At 40.5% G+C, this 12367-nt stretch overlaps 1 protein-coding gene across 10 annotated transcripts in view; it reads left to right on the top strand.

The window, feature by feature from the left end:
* The window catches only part of Znf106 (zinc finger protein 106), a 79057-nt gene that overhangs the window by 61150 nt on the left and 5540 nt on the right, over positions 1-12367 (top strand). For all 10 annotated transcript variants that reach the window (XM_087207354.1, XM_087207360.1, XM_087207361.1 and 7 more), the window contains 7 exons: positions 301-435; positions 5938-6054; positions 8010-8201; positions 8621-8683; positions 9809-9928; positions 10656-10727; positions 11553-11624. In XM_087207354.1, coding sequence (XP_087063480.1) covers positions 301-435; positions 5938-6054; positions 8010-8201; positions 8621-8683; positions 9809-9928; positions 10656-10727; positions 11553-11624 — 771 coding nt within the window. The remainder of the gene's footprint in view (positions 1-300; positions 436-5937; positions 6055-8009; positions 8202-8620; positions 8684-9808; positions 9929-10655; positions 10728-11552; positions 11625-12367) is intronic.

A 12367-nucleotide genomic window follows, 5' to 3' on the forward strand; every position in this document is an offset into this window, starting at 1 on the left:
ACCAGAAAAAGGAGTGGTGGAAGTGGCTCAATGTGAAAGCTCTGGGTTTAAGCCTTAGTACAACTGAAAAACCTGGCCTGTTGTAGAGAATCGTTATTTTTTAGTGTAGCTCAACTGACATACAGAGGTACCTCAGTACGTGGGACTTTGCTGGTCATTCAGTGAACAGATATTTCTTTGACACCTTAGACATTGAAAACACAGCAGTGAACTAAGTTTTGCATTATTTTGTTGAGTTGAGGAAATACGCTAATCCTTCCATATTTTTCAAGTAATAATTTGATCTGTGCTTGATTTTAGAGTCGGAAATGTATTGGCATCTTTGAGGGCCATACTTCCAAAGTGAACTGTCTCCTGGTCACTCAGACCTCTGAGAAGAATGCTGTGCTCTACACAGGTTCCAGTGATCACACCATTCGCTGCTACAATGTTAAGGTGGGTGGGTCCAGAGAAGTCTGAAGTGTAAGGTGGAGACACTGGGGTAAATGCTCCATTCTACCCACCTGGCTCTTGTTTTGATTCTGAACCTGTTTTAGCACACTGATAAACCTTAGGTCTTTTACCTTAGATAGAAACCACATTTTCTGTTTCTCTCCACCAGTGTGTGTTTTCTACTATTAATGGTGTACTTCCCATGGTCTTTCCCTATTCATTTTTATTTTTATATCACATGCTTATGTGGCAAAATTAATCCTTAATAGAATAAAGAATAAAATGTTTACAGGTTTTTTTTTTTTTCCTACTGGGAATTGAACTCGGGTCCTTTCACTTGTGCAGTGTCTACAGTTTTTTTTGTTTGTGTTTTTGTTTTTTTTTGGTTCCGGGGATCGAACTCAGGTCCTTGCGCTTGTGCAGCAGGCAGCAAAACCGCTGAGCTAAATCCCCGGCCCTACAGTTTTTTTAACCTGCAGAATTAGAGATGGCTATCTCCTCTGAGAGTTTTTGAAACCTGAATACATTGAAAGAAATGAGAGAAAATTTCATTAAACAATTAAATGCATTATATGCAGGAATAGCTCAGTGGTAGAGCATTTGCCAAGCATGCTTGAGGGCCCAGGTATGTCCAACTTGTAGTCCACAGGCAGCTTGCCCTCTGTTTTTATTATTTATTTTAATTTTTTTTATATTTTGGTAGTGGGGATTGAACTCGGGCCTTTGCACTTGCGAGGCAGGCACCAGAACCACTGAGCTAAATCCCCGGCCCTGCCCTGTTTTTAAAATGTTGTAGTAACATTTTGAAAAGGTTTTTTTGTTTGTTTGTTTTTTTGTTTTGGTACCAGGGATCAACTCAGGTCCTTGTGCTTACAGGACAGGCAGTGGAACCACTGATCTAAATCCCCAGCCCTAAAAAGGTTTTTTTTTTTAACTTATATATTAACTATATCATACATTTCATATGCAATCCAAGACAGACAATTCCTTTTTGTTCAGTGTAGGGCAGGCAAGCGAAAAGGTTGGATATGTCTGCTCGAGGCCTAAAGTTTGATTCCCCAGTACCACCAAAAAAAAAAAAAAAAAAGAAAACTACAGCCAATACATCCAACTGGTAAATGGATAGACAAAATATGGTTTGTAAAAATAAATATGGTATATAAGCAGTAGAATAATGCTGGCAAAAAAAGTAAAAATTAATGCCCATAGCAGTGTGATGGATCTCAAAAGCTTTGTGCTAGATGAAAGAAGCTCATTGTAAAAGACTGTACTGTGTTCTCTTTATATGAAATCCTAAAATAGGTACAGCTGTTGTGGTCACTTTCAGGTATGGTAAGGATCCACTGAAAGATGGTACACGGTAACATTTTGGGGTGTTGGGATATTCTGCAGGTTAATTATGGAAATGTTTTCACAGGTTGTATACTTTACCAGAGCTTAACAAAATGTGTGTGTCAGTGTGTGTGTGTGTGTGTGTGTGTGTGTGTGTGTGTAAGTCTTTATTAATTTTTCCTGTACTGAGATTGAATTCAGGACCTTGCACTTGTGAGGCAGGCATGGTGCCACTGAGCTAAATCCCGGCCCTAAAATGGGTATTTAATATGGACAAATTTTGTTATATGGAAACTGCAAGTTCATTGCAAAATACAGTGAATGTGTTTTTTTAAAAATTTGCTACCATTGCCATTAATCTTTCTCCAAAACATTCCCCTTCTTTTTTTTTTCTTTTTTTAACAGTAACAAAGTTTTAATAAAGGTAGGAAAAGAAACAGACTCTGCAGAGTGAGTTTGGGCCAAGTGCAAAAGTTGGAAAAGAAGTTACACCCCACAGTGTAAGGGTGGGCCACATGCAAAAGAGAACGCAGTGGCCTCCCCACCCTTTGACCACACTTATTCATCCCATGATTCTTGCTACTTTTTGAAGTAATTCTGGAAGTCCTTTTGTGAGTACCTTTAGCTGCTCTGTCGTGGCTGGCTTGATGTCCTGAATCAATTCAAAGCATTTACCTTTCAGCTTGACTCTGGGGAAGAGCCAGAAGTCACACAGAGCCTCATCAGTGCCATTCAGTGAATAAGGAAAATAAGGACAGACACCAAAATGTTTTTATGAGGCTCTCTTCCCTTTGAATGACATTAGCATCTACCTTTTTTTTTTTTTGGTACCAGGAATCAAACTCAGGACCTTGCACTTGGGGGACAGACACGGTACCACGGAGCTAATTACCCGGCCCAAATCCACCATATTTTTTATCACATCTCATAAAACACAAGAGAACTTCCAAAGTGGCAAGACTGATGGGATAAGTGTGTTCAAAGTGGGCAGGGTGGGGGGTGTTGAAAGGAAATTAACAGTGCCTTACTGTACCAAGTTTTTAAAAACATTTAAACATTCACTGTATATTTTGATCCCACCTCATATATTTTATTGAGGTAAAAAAATGTAAGCATATTTTGGCAAGAAACAGTCATATAAAAAAAGGAAAATAGCTCTAATGTGTGTTGTAAAAAGTTTTTGCTTTTAAATCACAATAGATATGTAGGCAAAGACAGAAACAGGTTCTTAGATGAAATACAAATAACTGAATATAATTGTGCGAATAAATGCAAATTAAAACAAAAGCACAATACTATTTTGACTGATAAAATTCAAAAAAACCCGAGATTTTTCAGTTTGTTTATTGTACTAATATTGAACCAAGGGGCTTCTTTTCTTTTTTGAGACAGGGTCTCCCTAAGTTCCCTAGGCTGTGCTTGAACTTGTGATCCTCTTGGCTCAGCCTCCCAGAGTGCTGGGATTATAGGCATGAGCCACCCCACCCAGCTCAGTCAAGTATGCTTGAAGGTTTTAAGATATATAGTGCTTGGCATAGGAAGCCTGTGCGGGATTTCACATGTTAACCAGAGGGAATATAAATCTTAATATTTTGTCATATTTATAGTGTTTGGCTGTATTTTACAATTCATATGCAGCATTTATATTTGTAATTTTATGAGGGAAAGCTGAATAATTTAAGAAACTGACTCTTAGGTATAAAACTAGGTTGAGAAGAAGAGATTAAAGGATTTGACAGCTGACAACTTTTTCATCCTATATACAGCTCTTATCTTCCCCATTTTTGGCCATCTTGATTTTAACACCTGTACTCAAACCTGCGTAAAGAGGTTTACCTGGACCTTTAGTCACTTAGTTCCACTAAAAAAAATTTTTTTTTCCGCAATGCTGGGGATGAACCCAGGCCTCCCATGTGCTAGGCCAAGTAGTGTACCACTGAACCAGCCACAGCAATAGTTCTTCATTACTGTTTAAATGGCCTGTCTTTCAGTTTTAGATTAATTTGTTACCTAATTTCTGGGAAATTAATGAAAATGATTTCTTAAAGGTCATAACAAACAGTGCTCCTTAAACTTGCCTGAGCATCTGAATTATTATGGAACTTTTTGTTTACTTGCAATGCTAGGTTCAAACCGAGTCTGTGCATGCTAGACAAGCACTCTACCACTGAGCCCCTTATTTGCCAGCCCCTTAGGGAAATTTTTTTTGGGCGGGTACCAGGGACCAAACTTGGGATCTTGCTCTTGCGGGCAGTGGCTAAATCCCTGGCCCCTCTTAGGGAAATTTTTTAAAATACAGATTGAGCCAAGAATAGTAGTATATGCCTATAATCCCAGCACTCTCAGAGGCTAAGACAGAAGAGTCACAAATTCAAGCTCAGCCTGGACAGTTTAGCAATTAAGGCCTTATCTCAAAGAGGGCTGGGGATGTAGCTCAGTGTGCTGAGTTAATGCTTCAGTGACTGATTCAGTAAAGAATGACCAAAGAACCCAAACACTGAATGAGTGAATGTTTGAATGAACGATTGAACAAATGATTCAGGGAATGAACCATTGTCTCAATGACTAAGCATGAATGATTGGCAGAGTGAGTGACTGATTTACTGAGTGACCAGACCACAATGATGACGTGAACAAATGACCAAGTGAATGACCTAGTAACTGACCAAGGGAATGAGTGAATGACTGAATGGTCTAATGAATGGGCAAATAACTGATGGGATGAATAATGAATGCTGAAATAACCAGCTAAGTGAATGCTCAAATGACCTAATAACTCATGACTAACCAGATGAATGACTCAGTGACTGGCTGTCTGACTTTGAACAAATTGATAAATGCTTGGCCAGATAATGCCTGAACAGCTAAATGTCACAACCCAGTGAGTGATGACCTAGTGAAATTCAAAGGAATATGAGTGAATGAATAAATGACCTAATGACGCCACGACTGCCAAGGACTTGACAGTGGAGCGAATGACACGACAGTGAAGGACCTAATTACTGATTGAGTTAATAAATTGCTTAATGAATGAATGGCTGAATCTGGAAGGCTGACCAAATGATTGAGAGTGAATGGATGATTCATGAATGATTGACTAAATGACAAAATTAATCTAAATGAGGGCCAGGGATGTAGCTCAGTGGTTCTGCCGCCTGCCTCACAAGCACAAGGACCTGAGTTCAATCCCTGGTACCAAAGAAAATTAATCTAAATGAATGAATGGATGCCCAGTATGGTAGGGTATCCCTATAATCCCAGCACTTGGGATTGCAAATTTGAGGCCAACCTGAATTATGACGAGACCTTGTCTAAATACAGAACAAAAAAATCGAAGTACAAATTCCTAAGTTTAACTGAATTGGAGGTTGAGATTCTACATATTTTAAAAGCTTCCTGGAAGCCGGGCATAGTGGTGTACACCTATAATCCCAGTACTTTGGGGCCTGAGGCACAAGGATCCCAAATTTGAGCCCAGCCTGAGTGATGGGATGATGTCTCAAGAAGGGAACGTAGTGGGTGTCTGAGGATGTAACTCAGCATGAAGGCCCTTGTTTCATTCCCCAGTACTGGAAAAAAACAAAAAAAGCTTCCTGGATAACTATGGTTCAGTTAACCTGGTACTAGGTTGAAGGAGGTATTTAGGAGGTAATAAACTAGAATCAATTGCAGGAAAGCACCTTTGATTAATGCATGTATCAAATATATACCTATAATCCCCATTTTCCTTTTTAGTTTTCAAATACTGCCTTATCTTTTATTTTTGTCCGCTTAATTTAAGAGGGTAAGATAGTGCTTTTGAACAACGTATTCTTTTTTTTTTTTTTTTTTTTTTTTTTTTTGCCCCCCGTACTGGGGATCTAGCTTGGAACTTTGCGCTTGTGAGGCAGGCGGCAGAACCACTGAGCTAAATCCCCGGCCCTGTCTATATTCTTAATTAGAAACATAGGTATCATTATTAGAACTTGTATTGTTTTCATTATTAGGCAGAGGGAGAGGTCTCTGGCCTCCGTTTCAAAGAGGAAAAAGATCTAAGATAGTCCTCTATAAAACAGAGGATGCCAGGTTTTCTTCCCTGTCAGAGAAACTTTAAACTCTTACTTTCAGTAGAGTTCTTTTCGTATTTCCTTTGCCGTTACTCTCCACTCATTAGATGTTACGTCCTTTTGTTAGACCCGCATGTGCATAGAGCAGTTAAAGCTGGAAGACCGGGTCCTCTGCCTCCACAGTCGATGGCGAATCCTGTATGTAGGACTGGCAAATGGCACTGTGGTCACCTTCAATGCAAAGGTCAGTGGTTGGGGGAGAAAAGGTGGATTCCCTTGCCATTTGGAAATGAAAAAGCATGGGGACAGTCAGGCATTTCTGCATGCTTGTGTGAGGAAACAATAGAACTATCACTCAGAAGCTTTATCTTCTGGTGATAAGGTCCTCCATCCTGTCTGCTTAGACTCAAATGTGCCAGAACCAAAATGTAACTCCACTAAATTTAAGTGAAGCCTGAAGATTTGGGGTCAAATAATGAGTCACAGGTTAAACAAGCCTGTCTCACTTTAAGAATAACACCATGAAAAACCCGAATTCCTTTGCATGTGACTTTGGTATGGTTTGGAACTGATGGAGTTTGTGCAGTGGCTTGTTCTGGCAGGTGAGTCGGGTTTCCCTTGTCACCTTTGTGGCCATACCTTCTTAACCAAAGATAACTCATTTGTTTAAGCAAAACTTTATTGAACATCTGTTATGTGCTAGGCCCCAGGGTAAGTTTAGGAAGTTCTCAGTGCCTTTGTATGCTTTGCTAAGATAGTTGGACTTCCTCTTGACATGTTAACCAGAGGGAATGTATGTATTGCATCTGTTTGCATTTTAGGAAAAGTTGCTATGGAGTTGTGAAATTGGGAAAGATTAGTTTGAATGGAAGCTGGGAGATCATTCAAGAAGCTTTGTAATGGAAGATGACACGAAAGGTTACACTAAGGACAGAGAAGGAAGTAGATGAAAGATGTAATCTAAGAGGTGGAATTGATAGCCAATTGATAGTAGCATATTAGAATGTTTTCTGTTACAGTGTCATCACATATATTATATCTAGCTAGACCTACTGTAAGAGGTACAATAAGATAGTGCATTTATGCTTTTACAAAATAGTCAGTGCTTTTACAAAAAAGTCAAGTTTAAAGAATCTAGCTAGCACAGCTGGGCGTGGTGGTGCACACCTGTGATCTCAGCACTTGGGAAGCAGAGGCAGGAGAATCACTGTAAGTTGGAGGCCAGCCTAGACTATGTAGTGAGAGCCTGTCTCAAAACAACAAAATTGTAAAGGATAAAAGCATGGTAATTACCTAATTCTCTTTTATAAGATTATTATTATCAAAGGTAGAAGTTAAAAGCAGGATATTTGAGGAAAAATGATGGCAAAGATTTTAAATGGAAGAGTTTTGGTTGAAAAGCTCTGGAAAGGTGACAGTTTTGTTTGGTTGGTTGGTTTTTTGTTTTGTTTTTTTTGTAGGTAGCATTTCACTATGTAGTCCAGGCTGGCCTTAAACTCACCATGTAGCCCTAGCTGGCCTCAAACTTGTGGCTGTCCTCCTGCCTCAACCTCCTAAGTGCTGGAGTTATAGGCATGCACTACCATCCCTGGTTTATAGATAGTTATAAGCATCTCTGTATAGACATGAATTTTAAAGATTGGGGCTGGGTTTTATCTTTCATTATCATTTACTTAAGGGAAGTGAAAAAGGGCATAAAAAGAAAAATTTTTATTAGGATCGGGATAGTATGTAGGTTGAAGTATAAAATAATTTATTGTGAGCCAGGCTTGGTGGCATATGCTTATACTCCCAGCTACTCTGGAGGCTGAAGCAGGAGGATTATAAATTTGAGTCCCACCTGGGCAAATTAGTGAGACCCTATCTCAAAATAGAAAAATAAAAGGGCTGGGAATATTGCTCAATGCTCCCTGGGTTCAGTCCACACACACACACACACACACACACACACACACACACACACACACACACACACACACACACTATTGTTTAAGAGTTTGCCCTTTTTAGATCAGGGGAGAAAGGTCATGAACACAGCAAGAGCATTGGAGCAGAAGCATCAGAGGTTGAGCAGTTAAGAGCTTGGAGCAGGGCTGGGGATTTAGCTCAGTGGTTCCGCCACCTGCCTCAGAAGTGTGTGGTTTTGAGCTTTTCTAGCTCTGTTGCTTTTGCTTTATGTAATGATGGCTTCTTTTTTAGAGCAACAAACAACTCGAGACCTTTGAATGCCATGGGCCAAGGGCTGTCAGCTGTCTTGCCACAGCCCAAGAAGGTTCCCGAAAGCTGCTGGTCGTGGGATCTTATGACTGCACCATTAGTGTGCGGGATGCCCGGAACGGACTGCTCCTCCGAACTCTGGAGAGCCATACCAAGACCATTCTGTGCATGAAGGCGAGTATCGTAGGGAAAAGAGGGCTCTGGTGTGCTAGAAGATGTTGAACCGCATTTCCCATTGCTCACATCACAGATATCTTGAAAAGAGCAAGTAGCCTGCAATCCTTTTATTAACACCTGGGTCAGCAAATAGCCTGCTGCTCTTTAATATATTAGCTGAGAGTAAGAGTATGTTCTGTCATACATAGACTGTAGGTACAACTCTGATCATTCTGGGGAGGTAGTATCATCAGTCCATCAGTGTGCCTAGTGGTACGGAAGTATCAGTGAGAGGATTAGTCTGGGAAACATTTTTTACCTAGTTCATGCTCATCTTGAAATAGGATGGAAGTTAGAAACCACCAGTTTGTGTTACAAGTTTCAGATCAAACTGAGGCCTTGTGTAGAATCCAACTGACTGAGTCATTCCATTGAAGGTGGTGAATGACCTCGTGTTCAGCGGCTCCAGTGACCAGTCCGTCCATGCTCACAACATTCACGTAAGCCATGCTGCTGTAGTGCAAGAGAATCTCTGGTTCACATGTGAAAGCTCCCTCAGACCTCTTGTCATTTAAATTAAGCTCTTTTTCCAGTGAAAGGATTAACACTGATCCCTGTGCGTATGCTAACAGATTGAACCACCTCATCAAAAATTTCAGTGGGGCCAGGTGTGGTGGTCCACGCTTGTAGCCCCAGCACTGGGGAGGCTGAGGCGGGAGGATCATTGCAAGTTTGAGGCCAGCCTGGGCTACATAGTGAGGCCCCGTCCCTGTCTCAAAAAAACCAAAAAAAAAAATTTTTTTTTAAATGGGGAACAGACTCAAAGCGCATATAAGGTTTTGTTTGAATACCTCATTTAACTTGAGCAGCTGAAGCTCTTAGAAAGTCGACATGATATGGAGTTTAGAATAGAACAAGTAAAAACAGCTGAGATTCTATACTTAGCTCTTAAAAGCAGCTCTCTGAGGCTCAGTTCCTGTTCTCTAATCCAGGGCATAATCCTATCTAAGGAACTTAGCCACGTGAGGGTCCGTGAATAATAAAAGCAAAAGTACAAGTTTTCCATCCCTCATCTGAATGCTTGGGAACCAGAAGTATTTCAGATTTCAGACTTTTACAGATATTGGAATATTTGCATGTACATGAGATAGCTTGGTGGTGGGACGCAAATCTAAGCAGAAAACTTATGTTTCATATACACATAGCCCAAAAGTAATTTTATATTTTTAGTGTGCCTGTGTTTTGACTGGTCTATTACCTGAGGTCAGGCAAGGGATTTTCCATTTGTAGTACAAGTCCCTCTCAAAAGGTTTTGGTTTTGGACCATTTTGAGTTTCATATTTTTGGATGAAGGTTACTCAAGATGTACTTCAGAAGCTATGAGATGCATACGGATAGAGCTGTGGCCCTTCTTTTTCTGTAACTTTAGGCCTCTGTGAGGATGCATTGCCTATACATCGAGTAGATGTATTGTGGGAGATGCTTGTGGGAGACTCTAGCTGTTTTTACAGGTAGCCTCAGAATTATGCCTCTTAGAATTATAGAATTGTACAAATCTGAAAAGTAGAAAGAAAAATAGGAATCTTATGTAAATTCTAGTGACCCTTACCTCTTTTCCGATGTAGACTGGTGAGCTTGTGCGGATCTATAAAGGTCACAACCATGCAGTGACCGTGGTGAACATCCTAGGAAAAGTGATGGTGACTGCTTGCCTGGATAAATTTGTTCGTGTCTATGAATTACAGGTAGAATTTAGATCCAGTGTTTTACCCGATTACTTTGGGGAGATTGTTTGTCTGGGCTTGGTGTTGGGTTTTGGTGCGGTATGGCTGAGTTGGAGCACAAGAATGCATTTTCACAAGCACCCTGGATAGTTAAAGAATGGCTGGCCTAGGGGCCACCCCTTAGAGACACTGCCGCAATACATGGTGTCAAACTCATGGATGTCAGAATCCTCTAAATGGTTCTGGAGAGTGACCCTGGCCTCTTACAACTGTCCAGTTCTCCTTGTGTGCATTTTCAAGTTTGAGACTGATCCTAAAGAAACCAATTTCACTATTTCTAATCACCAACACCCCGCTTGAGCAATGGGACTCAGGAAGACCAGTGCCTGCTACAGCAGCGCTCATGTGTGATCCCAGCTGAGGAGGAGGCTGGGCCAGACGGATTGCGAGTTCAAGGCCACCCTTGGGCAGCTTAGCAGGACACTATCTCAAAATAAAGAAGGGCTGGGGACGTAACTCGTGACAGCACATTTGCCTAGCACGTGCCAGTCCTTAGGTTCAATCCCTAGTTCAGGGGTTGAGCGGTGGGACTGTCATCAGATCATATTTCTGTTAGAATGTTGCCAGTACTTCACTGTAGTGTCTCAGGTGGAGTTTTAAGCCTCCTAGAGGCCTGACGGGGCTATGATTTTTAAGCACAAGGTTTAAGTAATCTTATTTCCTCTATTTTTTTTTACTTTTGCATAAGTCTCATGATCGACTGCAAGTTTATGGAGGACACAAAGACATGATTATGTGTATGACCATCCACAAAAGCATGGTGAGCATTGTGTGCTGTGTGAGATGTTTACCTTTGAATATGTTAACTTGAAAATCTAGATACCACTTGTCACCTCTCAGAGTGACATCTGTTTCTGATACATATTCAGTATTGAATTCCTTTTTACTCAGCATAATGGTGAGAAGTAACCCAGTGACATTGTTGAATATTTCATTTCTATTAATAGTGAAAATAATTACAGTAAAAAAGTCTAATGCCATCATTAAATAGAAGATATATTTAAGATGCTTCAAAAAAAATTGTGTGGTACTTTTTCTGGAGGCCTTATGCTCTGAATGGAATGTTGGAATGGAGTCAGGAGATTTGACCAGCCTGGCAGTTACAGCAGACCTAAAAGTAGACCTTGCTAAGCCTTAGTAGATTTTATTTTTAAGTTATGAGATGGAACCAGGATGTAGTCAAAGCCTTTCTTTTTTTGGTACTGGGGGATCGAACTTGGGACCTTGCACTCTCGAGGCAGGCGGCAGTACCATTGAGCTAAATCCCTGGTGTCAAAGCCTTTCTTACAGTGAAATTCAGACACCTGATGCACAACACCAGTTAGAAGCCAGAGCTCCCTGGTTAAAAACTCGGTGGTGCCCCGGGTCTGCTGGTCTTGCTCAGAGACACAGTCCCAAGGGGGCTCTCTAAGGGGCACGGCTTCGAAGTGTCCAGACCCTAAGGTTTAGAAATTACTTCCCCATTCTAATGCTGTGCAGCTGATTTTGCTTTAGGTTAGTGTTTTCTTTAACTCTTAGTTTGAAGGTGTTGTATAGTTGTTTCTTTGTGTGTATTTTGGTCTCATATTCCAACTTCTTTTTCCAGATTTACACTGGCTGTTATGATGGCAGTATTCAGGCTGTGAGACTAAATCTGATGCAGAATTACCGCTGTTGGGTAAGGAGTGAAACTGTTCTTGTCACCAGATTTGGGAAATGCTTAGGCTAGCTTATAGATCCTAGTATTTATGTACTTGAGCATCTAACTGTATGTCTTTCACTGTGAGACAAAGAAGCTTTTATACTTTAATAAAGTATCTATCATAAGATTAGACATAAGGGCTACCTAAATGTCTTCTCAGGTTATCTCCTAGGTGGTTTTTGTTTTGTTCTGTTTTGTTATAAAAATACATGCTTAAAAATATCCATCATTGCAGAAATAAATGGAAACTCAAGGTGCTTATTTTTATAACCTGTCCTTCCATCCACACCCACTTCTCAGGACTTGCAAGTATTTCATGGATTGCTTGTGTCTTCATTAGTTTCTGAGGAAGAAGCAAATAAAAGTTTATAGTCTCTAACTTATAAACCTAGCATGTGTGGTGGTGCACACCTGTAATCCCAGCACTTTGGGGGCCAAGACAGGAGGATCACAAGTTCAAGCCCAGCCTGAGCAACTTAGCAACTGAGACTCTGTCTCAACATAAAAATAAAAAGAAGGCTAGGTTGTAGCTCAGTGCAAAAGCCCTGGGTTCAATCACGGCTACTGCAGAAAGGAAAATAATAAAAAGTGAGGAAAGACCCCGTGTTCAATCCACAGTACTCAAAAGAAAAAAAAGGTTCATTGGACTGAGGGGTGTGTTTTCTATTTTGGGGCAGAGGCTGATGATTAGGCCTTAAAACTTCACTATTCCTTACAAG

The sequence above is a fragment of the Heterocephalus glaber genome, unplaced genomic scaffold (genome assembly GCF_053883595.1).
Source record: "Heterocephalus glaber isolate CG9 unplaced genomic scaffold, H.glaber_assembly_v1.0 deba00000809, whole genome shotgun sequence".
NCBI classification, from domain to species: domain Eukaryota; kingdom Metazoa; phylum Chordata; class Mammalia; order Rodentia; family Bathyergidae; genus Heterocephalus; species Heterocephalus glaber.